Consider the following 19,575-nt stretch of genomic DNA (forward strand, 5'->3'; position numbering starts at 1 on the left):
GTCTGTTGAGTGGCTGATCAGTTGTGCATAGCTAATTTCACATAGCAAGTGAACACCAGTGGGAGAAGTTATCATGTAACACTGTGTATCTGTAAATTTTGTAATGAAACATTTAATAAGTATTTCTATGACTTGAGTTAGTAACCTAGATGAAATCTAAAGATTTCTAGCCATGGTAGCTTTGTTATTATAGAGAATGGCAAGGATCAATGTGTTTGAGATGCATTTATCTTAAAAACTGGTGCGATGCCCTTTCCCTATGCCCCCAGGTCCTGGCATTGATGTGCCTGCCCCAGACATGAGCACAGGCGAGCGGGAGATGTCCTGGATTGCTGACACCTATGCTAGCACCATAGGGCACTATGTGAGTACCCACCAAAAGCTCTGAGGGCTTCATTTGCTATCTACCAGAAATAACAGTTCAAATGATGATATGTATAAGAGGAGAATTCACTGGGTTTTTCTCCTCTCCTTTAATCATATCGTGATTTTATATATTACTTCTGTCTATCTTATATCATAAATGCAGTGAACTTGGATTGAGCTTTTACTCATATGCAACCCTATCCTGACCGCTGGGATGGGCCCTCAAAGATCACCTCCCAGGGCAGGATACATTACAAGACAGTAAAAGGGAAATAAGGAAGCATTCAATTCGCGCTTTTCCCTCAAAGGAACTAAGACACATTAAGCAGATAAGGTATGGAGATAATGTAATAGCAGGGTGGAGAGTTTCTAAAAGCAGGCTTCCTGGAAGAGGTATTTGGTCAGGGCTGGACATTGAAAATGGATAGAATTTAAACATGAAGATTTGGAGGATAGGAGGGGAAACTGTAGAGCTCAGATTGTCTGAAGATAAGGCACATTTAGAAAGGTGGTAAGAGAATGATGAAGTAAGTGAAAGAGTAGAAAAATAATCAAGTCCCAGTGTTTTTATTTTACTTGCTAGTCAGCGGGGAGCCTTTGATGCTGACCCTTCCTTAGGGGAGAGGGGCCAGCAATAGTGTTAGGCTGGAGCAAAGAGATGGCCTCCACAGTGTCAGTGTCTGTCTTCACAGCCGGTAGCGACAGGGCTGGGGAGAAGCATTGGCTCATGACAGAGGTAGACTCAGCAGGACTGGGTTGCATCTATGGGACCAAGGAAAAGGATAGGGTTGAGTCAGAAAGAACCAGGAGGACTTAAAGTCTGGGGACTGAGCAGAAGTAGTGCCATTAATGCAGAACACAAGAAGAACAACTAACTTCGTCCTTCAAAGGGATGGAACCTTGAAAAACACTTAAGGAGTAGGAAGAGAAAGTGAGTTGAAAAGACATTTTGTTACCCAAAAACTGGGTTCACCTCTTGGTGGGTGTCAAGCCAAAAGACACAACCAAGCCAAAGATCAGTAGGATTTATTACTTGCAGCAAGTAGGGAGAACACTGGGGTCTTTCCCAAAGCAGTGTCTCCCTGAACAGCAAAATTGGGGAAGTTTTAAGTTAAGGGTACCTGCATATTCATGAAAGGACTTGGGTGGTTGGCAGAGTCCAAGCTTTAGTTGATTGAAGTCACTAAGATCAGAAAAAGTCAACATCGTCATCATCCCTTAGGTTCCAGTTGATCTGAAGGTTGAGCACTTCAGGCTTATCTTTACCATTGAAACAGAACTGGGAGTCTTTACAACTGATAAATTATCTTGGCTATTGTTACTTCTCTTGCTTGATAACATTCTTCTGTTCCCTTAAGATCATTAATTATTGAGACCTGTTCAAGTACAAGCATTGTAGACAGGCTTTGATATCAAAATGGCTTCTCATGTCAAGAAAGCCATGCCTCGTTCTCTTCCTCCAGGGACCCCCTACCCTAACTGCTCACAATTTATTTTAAAAATATAGAGAGAGCACTTACTACACGGGAGGCTTAAAGTGCAAGCAAGGAGTTCAGTACAATTGGGGTAAAGGCTAGAAGGTAAAGGTCTGATGCTATGAAGAGTGCTGGGGACCTGACCACGTCTCTGGAGTAGGATCAGAAAAGCCTCCCTGAGATGTAACCTTCTGGTCTGCACTCTGAAAGATGAGTACACATCAACCAGCAGAAGTGGCACTGGCCAAGGGTTGGAAGCAGAAGGAAGCACCTGGGTAAAGGTCCTGATGTGAAACGAGGTGAACCTGAGAGGCTGAGGGAAAACTATGGTGGCCAGGGTAGAGAGGGCAGGCGTGAGAGAGGCCAGCAGAGGAGAGTCGGGCCAGATTCCTACCTTGTAGGCGACAGCAAGGACTTTGGTCTTTGTCCTAAAAACAGAGGGAAGCCAGTGAAGTGCTAATTGTAAGCAGGTGTGTGACACAGTAAGCTTCACTCTGTGCAGCAGAGAATGGGATTGTTGGGGACAGGAGACTACACAGGAGCCCAAAAGAGATGATATTGGCCTGCCATAGAGTTGGAGAGGAATGGACAGATAGAAGAGTGATTGGGGGGTGGAGGGAAGGAACAATTAGTTAGAAAAGAATGAGAAGTGCCAAGAGCTTCGCGTTGTGGATGTTCTGAGGGGGTGGTTCTGAGAAGAGGCCAATTCAGCAACTAGATTGGAATAGTGAGGTTGGAGCCAGACTGCAGGGGCGTGTTGAGAGGGAAGTGGGGCATGAAGAGTAGCCCTCACTTAAGAAAAATGGCGCTAGAGAGGAGACAGCTTGAAAGGTGCCTGTTGTCTAAAGAGAAAGGTTTTTGTTGTTCTTGGCATGTTGATTGGTGTTGGCCACAGATTCATCTTTTAAGGGCCCCAGTGGAAAGATAAGCCTTAGAAGAGGAGGAATATTGTTTCCTCTAAAAGGAAGGAAGGGGGCATCTAATGGAGGAATTTAGGCTTGTCTCATTTCCTGGGGGGTGATGTAGTGTTTAGTTGGGAGCACACTCAGACACCCTGGATTCTGGGACTGGCTCCTTCACATACCAGCTCTGTGACCTGGGGCAAGTGCCTTAAGCTCTCTGTGCCTCACTTTCCTTATATGTAAAATAACAATAATAATAGCACCTAGTTCATGAGACAGTCATGAGGATTACGTGAATGACAGTATAATTATAACTGGCCCTCAGTAAGCATAAAAAATAAATACTTATAAACACTAAACCAGGTAAATTCCGCAAATCCCCTGAAATAAAACAGGAGCAGTATGAGACACTTCAAAGAATTTTGGTTTTGACTGCCATTCCCAAAAGGTTGCTCTTCCATGTCACCTTCTTATGTTAAATGAGCTCTGGTTATGGTCTTTCATTCTTTTTAAGCAAGGCATTAGACTGAATAGTACAAAACAGTGGGCAGTACATTGTTATTTGTAGCTCTCTCCCAAAGGTGACAAAAGAAAGTTTTGTGAGGCCCTGCCAACTAAACCTTGGACTAAACACTGGTAAAAGACTGTCCTTAAAGTGATAGGAAATACAAAATCAGAGCCTAAGGTAAGAAGCCGCAGTTTTTGTTTCTTGTTTTCAGACGTGTACCTGAACTCGCAGCTCCTTTTGCCTAGCCCAGAAGTTTGGGTGCTGGAGAGCAAGCGAGTTCTCCACCCGGGCCCAGGCTTCCAAAACAATTAGGTATGCTGGGCATCTCGCAGGCAGCCAGCCAGCCAACCGGCACCGTGCCTGACCTCAGACAGGATTGCTGTCAGCTCCAGCATTTGCATTTTCTCTGTTCAAAAGCATTTGGCACTTACTTGGTTTGCAATTCTGTATTCATAAGCATTAACTATTCATGAAGGAAAACTGTGGGAAAACTACTAACTCCATAAATCACTTTACTAGACTGTTTTGTTTTGGTTTTTTTACTTTTGTTCTTTTTGTTGGTAATGATACAGCTAATACAATTCTAAAAGTTCTTATTTAAAGTCAGTTTTTAACTTATCCGGCTAGAACATACACTGGGGGGTAGGGAATATGATATGAAGTAAGGTACTTTATCTTGTTTCACATGGGTAGCAAATTGCCTCAACAAATTTATTAAATAGTCCATACTTTAGCCACTGACTTAAAATGCTTCCTGTATTTAATATTGATTTCCTATATACAATAAGATTGTCTCTAGTTTCTCCTGTCCCACAGAAGACAATAGATTTGTCTATTATGCACTGTTCTGGTTGCTACAGTTTATAGTATGCTAAACTGGTTGCTTCCAGTTTATCCCTTGGAAGGGAAGCCCTCCCAAGCCCCTTTCTTCCTTCTAATTATACTTGTTTCTGAACCAGAATACATGTACACTGTCAATTCAGAGAGTACAGAATGGAGAAGACTTACTCTCCCACTCAGCTTCTTAGAGCTAACAGCTACTACAGGAGCTGCTCTGCTGACCCATGGGCGTGGTCCTCTGTGTCTCACCCACGTGTACCCCTTTTTTTAACTCCAGTAATACCATACTATATATACACAATTTTTTGTATATATACAATTGTATATATAGTATGGAATTAGAATTTCTGGATTAATGGCTTTTTATCTTGATAGGTATTCTAGTTGCCCTGCAAAGCTTAGTTACTTTGTTTTCTTTCTTTCTTTTTTATTTCTTGAATACTTTTGTTAATCCACTCTTAGGTGAACTTGAGTTATCTTTTAAAGTTCTTTTTTAAAAGTGACACTTAATTGAATTTCTAGATTAGTTTGGCAGAAAAATATTTTTACAGTGTTGAGTCTTCCCATCCATGAACACCGTAATGGCTCTTCCTATCTTAGGTTCTGTTTTGGTGACATGCTCAAGTCTTATGATAAATTTTAAGACAACTACAGGTGACATGTATACCCTTACTTAGTAGGGCTTAAACATTTGGTGAAGGAATAATAGTTTTAAGCTGAACTATCTCTACTTTTGTGATACTGCTATTTGTATTTACTTGATGTTTAATTCCTAAAAACCCTGTTTCTCCCATCAGAAAATAGTCTACTTTATTATATATTTTCTAGGAACAGAAATTTGAAAAGGTGAGACTTATCCCTATTGATGAAAGTATACCTTAAACACACACACACTCCTAATGAGCATATTAGTTAAATGAGAATGTGTTTCCACTTTAACGCTGCTTTATGTTGGTTCATCATAGAAATTGATGTTGACATTTCATCTTTTAAGTTTTGCCCTTTTTTTGCAGGATATTAATGCCCATGCCTGTGTTACCGGTAAGCCCATCAGTCAGGGTGGAATCCACGGACGGATCTCTGCTACTGGTCGGGGAGTTTTCCATGGGATTGAAAACTTCATCAATGAAGCTTCTTACATGAGTATTTTAGGAATGACACCAGGATTTGGAGATAAAACATTTGTTGTTCAGGTAAAAATGTTTGCTTTCTTAAAGAATGACTGATACACATGTAATAATAAGTTTTTCAGTGTTTTAAGATTTGCAGTTTTTTTTAATTTTATTGGAGTAGAGTTGATTTGTAATGTGTTCATTTCTGCTGTACAGCAAAGTGATTCAGTTATAATATAGTTCCCTGTGCTGTACAGTAGGACCTTGTTGTTTATCCATCTTATATATAATAGTTTGCATCTGCTAATCCCAAACTTCCACAAACCAGTTGTTGCTCTCTCCTCTGAGCCTCTGAAGCTCCCTTTCTGATCTTCCCACCGGTGATGGGGCTTCCCAAAGTGTGGGAACCTTTCCTCTTTTATAGCTGCCTTCCAGGGGCACAGGTCCCATCCCAGTTCCTTTTTTTTTTTTTTTTTTTTCCCTTTTCTCCTACCTGATTATATGGAGATCTTTCTTGTCCTTTCAGGTATTTGAGGTCTAGTGATCAGTAGGTATTCTGTGAGAACTGTTCCATTTGTAGATGTATTTTTGATGTATTTATGGGAAGAGGTGAGTTGCACATCCTTGTACTCCTCCTCGATTGGAGCCCCTAGATTTGCAATTTTTAAAATTTGATTCTTTGGATCTCTTAAGTTTTAAAATGGACATATGAAGAGTAATACATCCTTTATTTTTTGAACCTTGGTAAGATTCATGTGACTAAACCAAGTATCTCTCAGAAACATATGAAACTATCACCAACTTCTTTTGTTTGATATTTAAATTGAAATTGTATCCAGAAGGGGACATCTCTTAAACTATTATGTGTATACAGAAAGGTTTACACAATGATCCAAATTTCAACTTCGTGTGGTGTTTGATTAATTAGTTTACTTAGATGAATCAAAATTAAGTTGAATCCTACTTTAAAATAAAACCCATACCCCTCCCAATTACTGACTTATCTTTTCACGACCACAGGACATCTGGTCATCAGGAACTGAAGTCCTAGGTAGCGTCGCTGGCATCAACTACCGTTTCTTTATAGGCCAGCAAGGCTGCATGTCACTGAATGTCCTCAGGACTCATTATCACAGAGGACAAAGGGTTGGGTTCCACATTCCGAAACAGAAATTTATTGTTGAAGAGAGACATTGTTTCTTTTATCAAAAGGATTTTGAGAATTACTTCTAAACCAACAGAACTGTATTGGTCAGAATATGACATTTATCATCTGTGCTAGGACTTTGATTTTTGTTTCATGTACAACTCTTCTTCACAGGGATTTGGTAATGTGGGCCTGCACTCTATGAGATATTTACATCGTTTTGGTGCTAAATGTGTTGGTGTTGGTGAATCTGATGGGAGCATATGGAATCCAGATGGTATTGACCCAAAGGAACTGGAAGACTTTAAATTGGTATGTTAATGTAATATCTGAACAGTCTGACCACCTGAATGTTGTAAAGTTGAAATAAGTATTATTGAAATCTTTGCATTGCTTTTTTTTAAATTAATTTTTATTGGAGTATAGTTGATTTGCAGTGTTGTGTTAGTTTCTACTGTACAGCAAAGTGAATCAGTTATACATATATCCATTCTTTTTTAGATTCTGTTCCTATATAGGTGATAACAGAGTATTGAGTAGAGTTCCCTGTGCTATACAGTAGGTCCTTATTAGTTATCTGTTTTATATAGAGTACTGTATATGTGTCAATCCCAATCTCCCAATTTATCCCTCCCCACCTTCCCCCCCGGTAACCATAAGTTTGTTTTCTACATCTGTGACTCTACTTCTGTTTTGTAAATAGGTTCATTTGTACCATTTTTAGATTCCACATACGCAATTATCATATGATGTTTGTCTTTCTCTGTCTGACTTCACTCAGTATGACAATCTCTAGGTCCATCCAGGTCTCTGCAAATGGCATTATTTCATCCTTTTTAGACTGCCATATTTTAGATTCCACATATACATGATATCATATGGTATTTGCCTTTCTCTTTTTGACTTACTTCACTTAGTATGATAATCTCTAGTTGCATCCATGTTGCTGCAAATAGCATTATTTCATTCTTTTTTATGGCTGAGTAATTAATATTCCATCGTATGTACGTACCACATCTTCTTTATCCATTCATCTGTCGATGGACACTTAGGTTGCTTCCATGTCATGGTTGTTGTAAATAGTGCTGCAATGAACATTGGGGTACATGTGTCTTTTTGAATTATGGTTTTCTCCAGATATATGTCCAGGAGTGGGATTGCTGGATCATATGGTAGCTCTATTTTTAGTTTTTTAAGGAACCTCCATAGTGTTCTCCATAGTGGCTGTACCAATTTACATTCCCACCAACAGTGCAAGAGGGTTCCCTTTTCTCCACACCCTCTCCAGCATTTATTGTCTGTAGATTTCTTGATGATGGCCATTCTGACCAGTGTGAGGTGACACCTCGTTGTAGTTTTGATTTGCTTTTTTCTAATTATTAGTGATGTTGAGCATCTTTTCATGTGCCTCTTGGCCATCTGTATGTCTTCTTTGGAGAAATGTCTATTTGGATCTTCCACCCATTTTTTGATTGGGTTTGTTTTTTTGAATATTGAGCTGCATGAGCTGTTTGTATATTTTGGAGATTAATCCCTTGTTGGTCGCTTCGTTTACAAGTATTTTCTCCCATTCTGTGGGTTGTCTTTTCATTTTGTTTGCTTATTTTTTTTAATGTAACTAAAAGACCTCCTACTAAATGAGTCTTCATATCATAGGCATTAAACATAAACATTTAAACTCTGTTGCAGCCATTAATTCTGATTTTCAATCAATTATAGCAACATGGAACAATCCTGGGCTTCCCCAAAGCAAAGATCTATGAAGGGAACATCTTGGAGGCGGACTGTGACATATTGATCCCTGCTGCCAGTGAGAAGCAGCTGACCAAGTCCAATGCACCCAGAGTCAAAGCCAAGGTGACAGCATGATGGGTTCAACCTTAGCAATGTGGAGTGACACTGAGAGTCATAGAAAAGCTCTAATGGGTTTCCTCTTTTTTTAAAAAAAGAAAGCAACTTTATTGGGATGTATTGGGTTGGCCAAAAAGTTCATTCAGGTTCGTTACCATCTTATGGAAAAACCCAGATAAACTTTTTGGCCAGACAGTTCCCCACGCATACAATTTAAAGTGGGATTTTTGCTTCTCTCCCACAGCCCCCTCCCCCACACATCTCTTGAGCTCAGCTGGAGGGGATTTGACGGTGTTATTGGCATTTCTCAATGTGACTCTATGTGACTTTCTTGCAGATCATTGCTGAAGGTGCCAATGGACCGACAACTCCAGAAGCTGATAAGATTTTCCTAGAGAGGAACATCATGGTTATTCCAGTAAGTAATCTACGTTTGCCAGATTTTATATGTACTTGGAATCATAATTGTCTTTTGCAGGGAACTGGGGGAAGAGGAGGATTGTTAGTTTCCCAAGCCTTAGTGATGAATTCTTCATCTTTATTTTGCTTTTTTAAAAATTTATTTATATTTATTTATTTTTTATTTTTGGCTGCGTCGGGTCTTAGTTGCGGGATGCGGGATCTTTTGTTGCAGCGCACAGGCTCTTGGCTGTGGCTCGCGAGCTTCTCTCTAGTTGTGGCACGCAGGCTGCAGGGTGTGTGGGCACTGTAGTTGTGGCGCGCAGGCTCCAGAGCGTGTGGGCTCTGTAGTTTGCTGCACGCAGGCTCTCTAGTTGAGGCGCTCAGGCTCAGTAGTTGCGGTGTGCAGGCTTAGTTGCCTCGCAGCATGTGGGATCTTAGTTCCCTGACTAGGGATCAAACCCGCGTGCCCTGCATTGCAGGACAGATTCTCCACCACTGGACCACCAGGGAAGTCCCTTTATTTTGCTTTTAAGAAAATAAAGTAGAAGTGTGGTTAATATAATAAGTCTGTCTTATATTGGACCTGAACGTTTTCTTCCAACTTCAGGCTCTTTCTTGAGTATGTATTTAGACTTCTTAAATCCAGTTATATAAATGTATAATGTGCTAGAAGTACTATTCTAACTTTCAAATGTCCCTTGTTGTCTTACTCAGAAAGCTAATATGAGTAACATGTGCTTAAGTTTTTCAGTGGTTAAGCATGGGGTCTGTACCAAAAGGTCATTGGAAGTTAGAAGTTAGTGTGGACTTGTGATGCATTTTGAAGAACTGCTTTTGCTGAAAGCACTTAAATTCAGTTTAACTTAAATAGACTGCCTTTACGTAGTGGGAGAGTAAACACTAATCTTCTGGCGAGACACCCTTGGACCATCCAAACCAGTGGTTAGTGGGCAGGCAATTTTGTCAGAATTTTTTTGGTGGAGAAGAGGCTCTAAAACCTCTGATCAAATGCTTGCTGATTAATAAACCAATAAATTATTTTTTTCCCCAAAGGGAGAAAAGCCTCAGATGTATTGGGAAGGGGGTTTGTTTAAGTGCAAAATTTCTGATACTATCTAAAATACATTTGGGAAGCTTGAAGCTTAATCTGCTTTGATATTAAAACTGAGCTCACGTTCATTGTAAGCTTTTATTAAAACCATCATGTCCTCATTTTTTTGTGTATAGGATCTCTACTTGAATGCTGGAGGAGTGACAGTGTCTTACTTTGAGTGGCTGAAGAATCTGAATCATGTCAGCTATGGCCGTTTGACCTTCAAATATGAAAGGGATTCTAACTACCACTTGCTCAGTAAGTTCTGATTATCCTCTTCTGCAAAAGTAATCTTTTGAGCCATCTAAAAGTCTGGGGAAAGCCTGCATTTAATAAAAGGGCTAATTTCCTTTTTGTTTAATCTCAGAATAGAAAACTATTCTGACTCATGAGATACAATTTCTTTATAGGTATTCACTATATTAACTCTCTGGAATATATTTATATTCCAATGTTTATTCTGCAAGTATGTTCTGGTTCCCAGAACCTAATCTCTAAGTTAATAGTATAAAGAGTATCATTTTAAACCAGGAGCTCCTGTTGATACTCATCCATTTCATTCTCAGGTTGCTTTTGGTAAAGCCCTATCTATTGTCAAGAATTTTTTGAGTCTTCTGATGAGAATACTGTTTTGTCTTTGACTAGAATAGGCTCCAGAGTTAACACTAGAATTTTCCTCAAGCTGAAATAAGACCAAGACCTCCAGCTGAGCTTTACTGAGCCCACTCTGAGAATCTGGGTGAAGTGTTCCATCGATTTCCATTCCTTTTTCCCTCAGCATTTTCTTTTTAAAAGAGCCAAGGAAAATCCCTGCTAATGGGTGTTATGGAAACAGAGCAGTGACCTAAATTCACATTTATATAGGAATTTGGCAAAGTGCTTTATTCCTTTTAACTGAGATTTAAGTGAATAACGCTTTTATGTTATTAGTGTTGAAGGTTTTATGTCATTAGTGTTTGGGGCTGTGGATATAGTTTGGGACTACTTTTGTTTCTACTTCATTTTTTTTCTACTAGTAATATCGTATCTTCGTCTCTTGGTTTTTTATAGTGTCTGTTCAAGAGAGTTTGGAAAGGAAATTTGGAAAGCATGGTGGAACTATTCCCATTGTACCCACAGCAGAGTTCCAAGACAGGATATCGGTGAGTGTGCTTGCCTGCTCTCTTCTTTAGGTCAGGCCAGCTATATTAAATGGGATTAATGCGTGGTAATCAACACGACAGTTATATGACTTCCTCTTTCCTTACATTCTAAAAATGGAGTAAGAACCTTAGTTTGAAATAATTCATGGTTCTACTTTTACAATACAGATGACTCAAGTGATTCTAACATAATGGTGAAGAGTTATTGTGTATTTTAACTATTTTAAGCTTTAGAGAAATGGAAAGAATTGAAAAGTAAACATTAGATTGACCCATATAAAAAACTGAAATTACTATATGGACACAAATAAGAGTCAAAGAAAACAGATGAGAAAAGCTTTTTGTTGTTAATTAGCTATGGACAGGATATATTAATACACGTTACAAAGAGGATTTCTTTACCAGTAAGTGGCAGGTGACATGAAAAGAATCAGAGGAAGTAGGCCTAGAAAAAAATGTTTAACCTCGTTGTTAAAGAAATATAAATTAAAATAAGGATTCTTTAATGTATTAAACTAGCATAAACAATTAATGGATCTTATACTCACCATGTCTGTTGTGAAGCAGTTGTACCTTTATTCTGATGACAATGCCGAAGACTTATTAAAGAGTTCCTGCCCTTTGACACTTATAATAACGTCACCTCTGGAAGTTAATCCTAAGAAAACAATTTTAAAGGAGAGGAATGAGTCCGTGCATGATGTCATTGGAACTGTGTTTGCAGTCTTTTTTTTTTTTTTTTTTTATAAACTAGCAGGAGACACTGCGTTTTACCAGTGCCAATGCCAGTACCTTTTTTTTTTTTTTTTTAATTTAATTTATTTATTTATTTATGGCTGTGTTGGGTCTTTGTTTCTGTGCGAGGGCTTTCTCTAGTTGCGGCGAGCGGGGGCCACTCTTCATCATGGTGCGCAGGCCTCTCACTATCTCGGCCTCTCTTGTTACGGAGCACAGGCTCCAGATGCGCAGGCTCAGTAGTTGTGGCTCACGGGCCTAGTTGCTCCGCGGCATGTGGGATCTTCCCAGACCAGGGCTCGAACCCGTGTTCCCTGCATTGGCAGGCAGACTCTCAACCACTGTGCCACCAGGGAAGCCCTGCAGTCATTTTTAAAATTAGGTTTGATTTTATAATCCAGTGTGTGTGTGGAGGGGGGCAGGGAAATGGCTAAGTGATAATATGTCTTCTTATGAAATATTCAGTCATGGGAAATAATTTAAGACTATATTGCAACATGGGGAAATGTTAAGGGTTTTGTTTTGAAGGAGAAAAGATGCTTTTGCCACTCTGGGTAACTCTCCTCAAAGAACCTTCCTCTTTCCCAGAACCATGTGTCTTAGTTCTGGTCCCTCCTTCTGGAATACCCACACCCACTCCCTGCTTGAGTATCACATCTCAGTGGCTTTTCCTGAAAGTCCTCTCTGCCTGCCAGCATTTCATCCATCCTTCCATCACAAGTAACTTAGTGCGTTTATAGGCCCTGCTGTTGCTGCGGCTTTAAGATGGGATTCTTGCTCCTCCCTGTGGTCGCCCCATGTCCCAGCACATGCCTGCCACATAGTCAATCAGACTGAAACCTGGAGAGGGAGTAAAGAGGACAGCCAATTGGTTAGGAAGACAGAGCCGTGATGCCTTTCATTTTTATCCTTTTTTAAAATAATCTTTGCCCAATGTATCAGTCTTCCAGTTTTCAAATGCTTTCGGTGCTTCTAATTTTAGACTTTAATGCTATTTCTCATCTCTTAGTGACTTACCTATTGCAGGAGTCTTGTAATAAGTGTCAGTTGAAAAACCAGTTTTTTCCCCCAGCTCCTTGCTTTTAGTTTCCCCCTCCCCAGCCATGCTGTGGCCCTGCCAGGACCTACATCATTGACCTGATCATCTTTTCACTGTCCTTCATCACACCTGTCTTCACTTAAATTCCATTGACCATCATTACAGTCACTCTCTGGTCTTGTTTTGCTTCCTCACACCCCCTTGTTAACACGTGAACCCTGATGAAATCCAGCTCTCTGCCCCCTCCATTCCTCCACTGTAGCAGGAGGCCCTGCTGACTCTTCAAACTTAAAGTAAGCTCTCAGCTGCCCAGCAGTTAAACTACTTTTCCCTGTTCCATTCATTCTCTCATTCTCTTGGTTAATTATATCATATTTTTTCTTTTTTTCTCTCCCTGCAGTCCAGTTCATGACCTGGTATCTATTCACAGAAAAGTGAAGCAGTCAGAGAACTTCCACATCTACCCAGGTCCTGGTATCTGTACCCTGTCTTGTACTCTTGAGCAACTCTTTGTGCTTCCATCTCAGCCCGAGTCTTGTTCTGGGCGTTGGATGGCCTGTTTTCAGTCTCTCAAATGCACTGCTCAAGCAAACCTTCCCCTTTCTCTTGCATCATCAGTTTTCCCTCTATTCAGTCATTCCTATCAATGTAACAAATGCTGCCTTAAAAAATATAAATCTTAATCCCACTTGCCCTTCCAGGTCTTGCTATTTTTATTTCCCGTATAGCAAACCTCCTTAAGAGTTGTGTATACTCTGTCCCCGGTTCTTCTATACTCAAACCTCCTATTCTGCCCACCACTCCACCGAAACTGTTCTTGTCAAGGTAACCAGTGGTGGCAGCATCACCAAACCTAGTGGTCATTTTTCAGTCCTCATCTTACTTCACTGCTCCCAGGTGATCACTCCCCCTGGAAATCTTTCTTAGCTCCCAGGACACCACATCCTCCTGGCTTTCTTCCTGCTTCACTCACCAGTCCTTCTGCTGATCCCTGTCATCCCTGCACCCTGTTAACATTGGAAGTCCTCAGTCCCTGAACCACTTCTCAGTCTGAATTCAAAATTTTGGTGATCTCACTCAGCCTCTTGGTTTTTTATATGCTGTCTCCTCTAACTAGAATATAAACTCCAGGAGAACAGAGAATTTTCATTATTTGTTTTCTGCTGTGTCCCCAGTACCTAGAAGAGTGCCTGGAACATAGTAGGTACTCAGTAAATGTTTGGTGAATGAATGAGTGGGTGAAAGCAATAGCAGTATTCCACTTGTAAAGCAAGTTTTCCTGTTCCTAACTTGGTACAACAAAACAAAGCTTAACCCATATGTTTCTCTTTTTCTTTTTTTAAGTTTTTTTTTTTATTACTTTATTATTTTTTGGCTGTGTTGCGTCTTCGTTGCTGCGTGCAGGCTTTCTCTCGTTGCAGTGAGTGGAGGCTACTCTTCGTTGCAGTGCGATGGCTTCTCTTACTGCGGAGCATGGGCTCTAGGTGCACGGGCTTCAGCAGTGGTGGCACGTGGGCTCAGTAGTCGTGGCTCGCGGGCTCTAGAGCGGTTGTGGCACACAGGCTTAGTTGCTTCACGGCATGTAGGATCTTCCCAGACCAGGGCTCAAACCTGTGTCCCCTGCATTGGCAGGTGGTTTCTTAAACCACTGCACCACCAGGGAAGTCCCATGTTTCTTTTTTTTTTAAATTTATTTATTTATTATTTATCTTTGGCTGCATTGGGTCTTCATTGCTGCGCGCAGACTTTCTCTAGTTGCAGCGAGCGGGGGCTACTCTTTGTTGCGGTATGCGGGCTTCTCATTGCGGTGGCTTCTCTTGTTGCAGATCATGGGCTTCAGTAGTTGCGGCACACGGGCTCAGTAGTTGTGGCTCGCGGGCTCTAGAGCGCAGGCTCAGTTGTGGCACACGGGCTTAGTTGCTCTGAGGCATGTGGGATCTTCCCAGACCAGGGCTCGAACCCATGTACCTTGCATTGGCAGGCAGATTCTTAACCACTGCGCCAACCAGGGAAGTCCCCGATATGTTTCTTAATTGATATAAGTGTTACAGAAATGTACCTTCTTAAGTGAATAAGTATTAATTAGATAAAGTTCAGCATATATAAAAAGTGGCTCACCAACAACAAGTTTTTATTTGGCATATCAGGATGTGTTTGCTAGCTATATATATCATATTAAGAGTGGTGGTGATAGTTATTTGTCCTAACATTAGAAAGCAGTCCAAAAAACAAATTAGATAGAGGAACCCATTGAAACAAACTGACTTATAGAGGTAATTGGCAAAGGAAAGAGAGGAGCTGATTTGGTGGTCAGAGATGCTGGGTTATGGGTTATATCCCAGCTCTAAAAATAGCTACCTGGGGACTTCCCTGGTGGTCCAGGGGTAAAGAATCCGCCTTCCACTGCAGGGAACATGGATTCGATCACTGGTCGGGGAACTAAGATCCCACATACCGCAGGGCAACTAAGCCCGTGGGCCACAACTACTGAGATTGCACACCTCAACTAGAGAGCCCACATGCCACAACTAAGACCAGACACAGCCAAAAATAAAATAAAATAAATAAGTAAAATTAAATTTTAAAAAAAGCTACCTGTAACTTTGGCCAACTTCTCTGGTCACCAGTTTCCTCATCAGAAGAATTAGGGTGGTTAATTATGAGCTGCTAAGATCCCTCCAGCTTTAAAGTTTGTGGCATTGCTGAATATACAGGCCGGATTCTACCCCACAGCTGCTATTGGAGGTAGCTGGATTCTTTTCGGTGCCCTGTGTGGTGTGGTGGGGAGCAGAGATGAATGTACCCTGACACCGACAGGGTAACATGTTGTTGTGGTCTGCATCTCAGATGGTTGGTTGACCGGTGCTGAGCCCACTACTTGGCCTATGTTTGGTCCATACTTTCCTGTGGTGTTTTACCATGATATTAATTTCATGAGTATTTGTTTGCTGTCAAATATAGTGAAAACTAAATTGTGGTTAAAACATGACTACTTAAATAGGTATCATCAAGATACTATACAGAAATTAAGTACATCTTTCCTGAAAGACAAAAAACAATTCTATCTGGCTGTATATTGACTTAAGAATCCTTTATGCTCTTACAGGTGAAGCATGTCTTTATGGTTTTGTTAAACTATTCTTTTTCCTAACAGGGTGCCTCTGAGAAAGACATCGTGCACTCTGGCTTAGCTTACACCATGGAGCGCTCTGCCAGGGTATGTACACAGATGCTGTTTGCGTTTCTGGTAGTTACGTGAAGTACAGCTCAACTGTGTCATCTCAGCTGCCAGATTGTGTGTGCAGTGACAGAAAATAGCGATGTGTTTAAATGTTCCAAAACATGTGCTTTTTCAGTCTTAAATGATGAGTGTTGTTTTCAGGATCTTCCATATGTTTTCTAGACTTTGGGAAATAATGCCAAGTTAGAAGGAATCATGTTTAGCTTAGTCAGCCAAACTGGGTTGCAGCTCAGTGCACCACTCTGTTGTAGCTACAGGAAGCTACCTTACTACATAGAATTTGGTATACGTGAAAGGTGTTTTTGACCACTTGATCCTTATTTCAAAGCCTTAAGCACAGTTCGAGTCCAGTTTTCTTAATTTCTTTTTGAGTTCAGATTCTATCCACTTGGCATCAAGTTGAAATAGCAAAAGCAGATATTAATTTTGTTAATTTTTTTGAGATAATTAGCATACCATAAATTCACCCCTGTAAAGTATATAACTTAGCAGCCTCTAAGTATGTTCACAAGGCTGTGTAGCCATCACCACTCACTCCAGAACATTTTCATCATCCCATCCTTAGTTCATTTAAATTATCACAGTGTGTATCAGACTTGCTCCAGATTACAGGATGTCTAAAGGGCACAGAGATAACTCACATCTTAAATTCTAAAGAGCAACATCTTCCTGTCACCCAAACAGTAGTTTGTATTAATTCCAGAGAATTAGTCCTTCCTGACTCAAGGTTGTTTCACTGCCTGAGTAGTTTCTCTTTGGCTACCCAAGTCTGGTCCTGAAGTGGTACTAGGGTAACTTGTACCAGGCTGTTATGTGCCTTGTGTGTTCATGGCCTGGCCACTTGAGTCAGGGTCACATCACATCTCCACATCACATCTCCTTCATTTCAGCAAATCATGCGCACAGCCATGAAGTATAACCTGGGATTGGACCTGAGAACAGCTGCCTATGTCAACGCCATCGAGAAAGTCTTCAAGGTGTACAATGAAGCTGGTGTGACCTTCACATAGACCAGACCAGACTGCAGCTGACTTCTTCACTACCCTCGTCACCTCTTCATCTGCAGACCTATCACAAGTTTACATGTAACCACAGAAATCTCTCTCTCATGACTTAATAGATGATGGACACCATTCTCAACAAGTCAATCCAAATCAGCCCCTTGAGAAAAAAAGTTAGGGGATCATAAATAAGCTAATAAGTGATAGTAGAAATTAGCTATGTCAGAGAGCCATTTGGGCATTTTGCCTTTAAATAAAGTCGTTTCCCTCTGCCTGTGCTGCCTTGTTCCATGGCTGTTTCCCAGCACAGTCAGCTGTAGCCCTGGGAAAGCACCTTTTGTCCAAGAGCAGTCAGTCACTTGCCACTTTAGCTCTGGACAGATCTATCAGGTGCTTTGACACATTTAAGAAGCAGGTATATGGCATTTTCAGGAGGTAGCATGGTCCTCAAGTGAGTTATTGGTATCTTACATCAGCAAAATAACTCGATTTTATAGGTTACAAACAAAAAAAAACTCTCTTTATTCATTTTATTCTTTTAGAATAAAATAAGTACATGCTGCTGTAATAAAATTGCCTTTAATCACTTAACAAGCCTAACCTTGACTCAAGCAGTGAATGCCTGTAAACATAATAAATGAAAAAAGCTAGTATTTTTATAACATAAAACAGTATCATTTATACCTTGTCAATTGCATATTGTCATCCAGCAAAAATAAAAAGCCTGGTAGAGAATTAAGTTATCTTCATACCTGCAAATGATGGAGGCTATTTTTGTTAAGACTGTCGGAATTTACTAACCACAATTATGACATATAGTCCAAAGAATGCAGTAACCTCCTTATCATGTTAATTAATTGTCCTCTTTTGAAGATCTATTGTGTTGACTAATTGAACAATAATTCAAGTAGAGTGCCCCAGAAAAAAACCACTTGGGCTCCCTCTTTGGAGTCTGGCTGGCGGCTCTGAGCATTGCCAATAGCCCCGACTCGCCCTGACTTTTTGTCCTCATTTAGAAGCCTCATCTTCTGCACACGGCTTCATTCCCAGTGGGCTGGAAACAACCTGGGGTTGTGTTTTGTTTGGGAGTTGTTTGGCCAGGGCCTTTTGAACGGTAGTGTCCCAATGAAGTACTAGGTATTATTTATGTAAGAATTAGCTTTTCTTTTTTTAACAATATCCTTTCAGAAATTTCTAACTACTTTGTAACTGCATGACTTAACCTGGTGACAAAAGCAGTTATTAAAAAGACTACCTTTTCCAAAGCTTATGTTTCTTTTCTGTGTTTTTGTATTTGATGTATTTGTCTCTTTTAGTAGATGATAAAACTATAATTGGGTTTCTGAAATTTTTGAAACCACCACCTATATAACATTTCTTTCCATAATGTTTTGCGCTGCCAAAATTTTATTCTTGAATTCTTTTGTGTTTCATTCTATGAAACAATATCGATGGCTATTCTTGGGGAAGAGGTTCTAGTGCTTAAAGCTGATATACTAACATAATTTATATACCTTTTTATACATAGGTACTTTTTAACGAAGGAAGGTTTCATTGATTACGGTTCATTTTTAATAATTTAGCCACGGGATGTAACAAGACAATACTAACTGTAATCAACAGAAGTGGATTCTAGACCTGATTCCACCAGCTTACATAGCTGCCAAATCTGAAACATAACTTTCAGCTGGACTTTGTTTTGTCCTGATTCTGCCTTTCCATGGTTCTGAGCATCAGGTCAAGGAGTAGATAAACAAGCCCATGGCACCTGGCCTTCCTGAGCACAGTGATATCTACTTGCACTCTAGATGGAACATTAAAATAGGGGAGAGGGACTTCCCTAGTGGTCCAGTGGTTAAGAGTCCACCTTCTAATGCAGGGTTTGCCGGTTCAATTCCTGGTCAGGGAACTAAGATCCCACATGCTGCGGGGCTACTGAGCCCACGCTCCACAACTAGAGATAAGCCTGCATGCCGCAACAAAGAGTCCATGTGCCACAACTAAGACCCGACGCAGCCAAATAAATATTTTTAAAAATGAATAAAATAGGGGGAAAGTGATGTGAAAGCAAGTTCCAGAATATTTGGAACAGTACCAGGTGGGTCAGTAGAGTCAGGTCACGTGAAAGCGGAATGATAAATCTTAGCGTGGCCTTTGGCTAACATATTGGGAGTATTTATAGTGGTGTTTTAAAGACATACATTAATGGGTGTTATTGATATTGTCAGAAAACTGGTATTGTTCATACTAGCTATATAAAGGCAACACAGCACTAGTGTGTCAACTTTGGTTCCTGGAGTTTTGAGTTAGAAGAAAATTCTGGTCAATTACTCTTGGTTTCACTGAAATGTTCTCATTTATCTGCTTATAAAATTCTTTTTAAAACTTATGTATAATACTCTAAAGTTAATTGTTTCTGAAATAGCCATAGATGGCTTTTGTAGCACTTATTTAACTGTTGCCTCAAACCCCTACACCAGAATGTGTTCTAATTACCCCTTGATAGTTGAAGTTTAGGGAAGTTAAAAAAAAAAAACAAAAATCAAGTTTTAAGAAAGCCTGCATCTTAATTCACAAGCTTTAAGTAAATTACCTATTCCCTAAACATCCCTGGCAGGCTTTCTCAGCCCTGCTACGTGTAAGGTCATCAAAGCATGGCACATGAAGAAAACTACATCTGTGAACCTTGCACAGAAACCTCTGCAAAAGTTTTATTTGTAA

General features: G+C 40.3%; 2 protein-coding genes across 6 annotated transcripts in view; one reads left to right on the forward strand and one right to left on the reverse strand.

The window, feature by feature from the left end:
* The window catches only part of GLUD1 (glutamate dehydrogenase 1), a 38,869-nt gene extending 20,750 nt beyond the window's left edge, over positions 1 to 18,119 (forward strand). Inside the window, exons 5-13 of the mRNA XM_059900662.1 lie at positions 270 to 364; positions 5,105 to 5,284; positions 6,525 to 6,662; positions 8,070 to 8,207; positions 8,539 to 8,619; positions 9,831 to 9,954; positions 10,747 to 10,838; positions 15,767 to 15,829; positions 16,744 to 18,119. Coding sequence (XP_059756645.1) covers positions 270 to 364; positions 5,105 to 5,284; positions 6,525 to 6,662; positions 8,070 to 8,207; positions 8,539 to 8,619; positions 9,831 to 9,954; positions 10,747 to 10,838; positions 15,767 to 15,829; positions 16,744 to 16,863 — 1,031 coding nt within the window. The 3' untranslated portion in view covers positions 16,864 to 18,119. The remainder of the gene's footprint in view (positions 1 to 269; positions 365 to 5,104; positions 5,285 to 6,524; positions 6,663 to 8,069; positions 8,208 to 8,538; positions 8,620 to 9,830; positions 9,955 to 10,746; positions 10,839 to 15,766; positions 15,830 to 16,743) is intronic.
* The window catches only part of FAM25A (family with sequence similarity 25 member A), a 46,621-nt gene that overhangs the window by 5,368 nt on the left and 21,678 nt on the right, over positions 1 to 19,575 (reverse strand). For 2 of the 5 annotated variants that reach the window (XM_059900664.1, XM_059900667.1), the window contains exon 4: positions 11,387 to 11,496. The exons of 1 other annotated variant lie outside the window; for it this stretch is intronic. In XM_059900664.1, coding sequence (XP_059756647.1) covers positions 11,414 to 11,496 — 83 coding nt within the window. In that variant the 3' untranslated portion in view covers positions 11,387 to 11,413. Of the gene's footprint in view, positions 1 to 8,775; positions 9,129 to 11,386; positions 11,497 to 12,070; positions 12,414 to 19,575 lie in introns of those variants that run through there. 2 more of the 5 variants (XM_059900666.1, XM_059900668.1) reach the window with 2 other exon arrangements.

The sequence above is a fragment of the Balaenoptera ricei genome, chromosome 16 (assembly GCF_028023285.1).
Source record: "Balaenoptera ricei isolate mBalRic1 chromosome 16, mBalRic1.hap2, whole genome shotgun sequence".
Taxonomy (NCBI): Eukaryota; Metazoa; Chordata; class Mammalia; order Artiodactyla; family Balaenopteridae; genus Balaenoptera; species Balaenoptera ricei.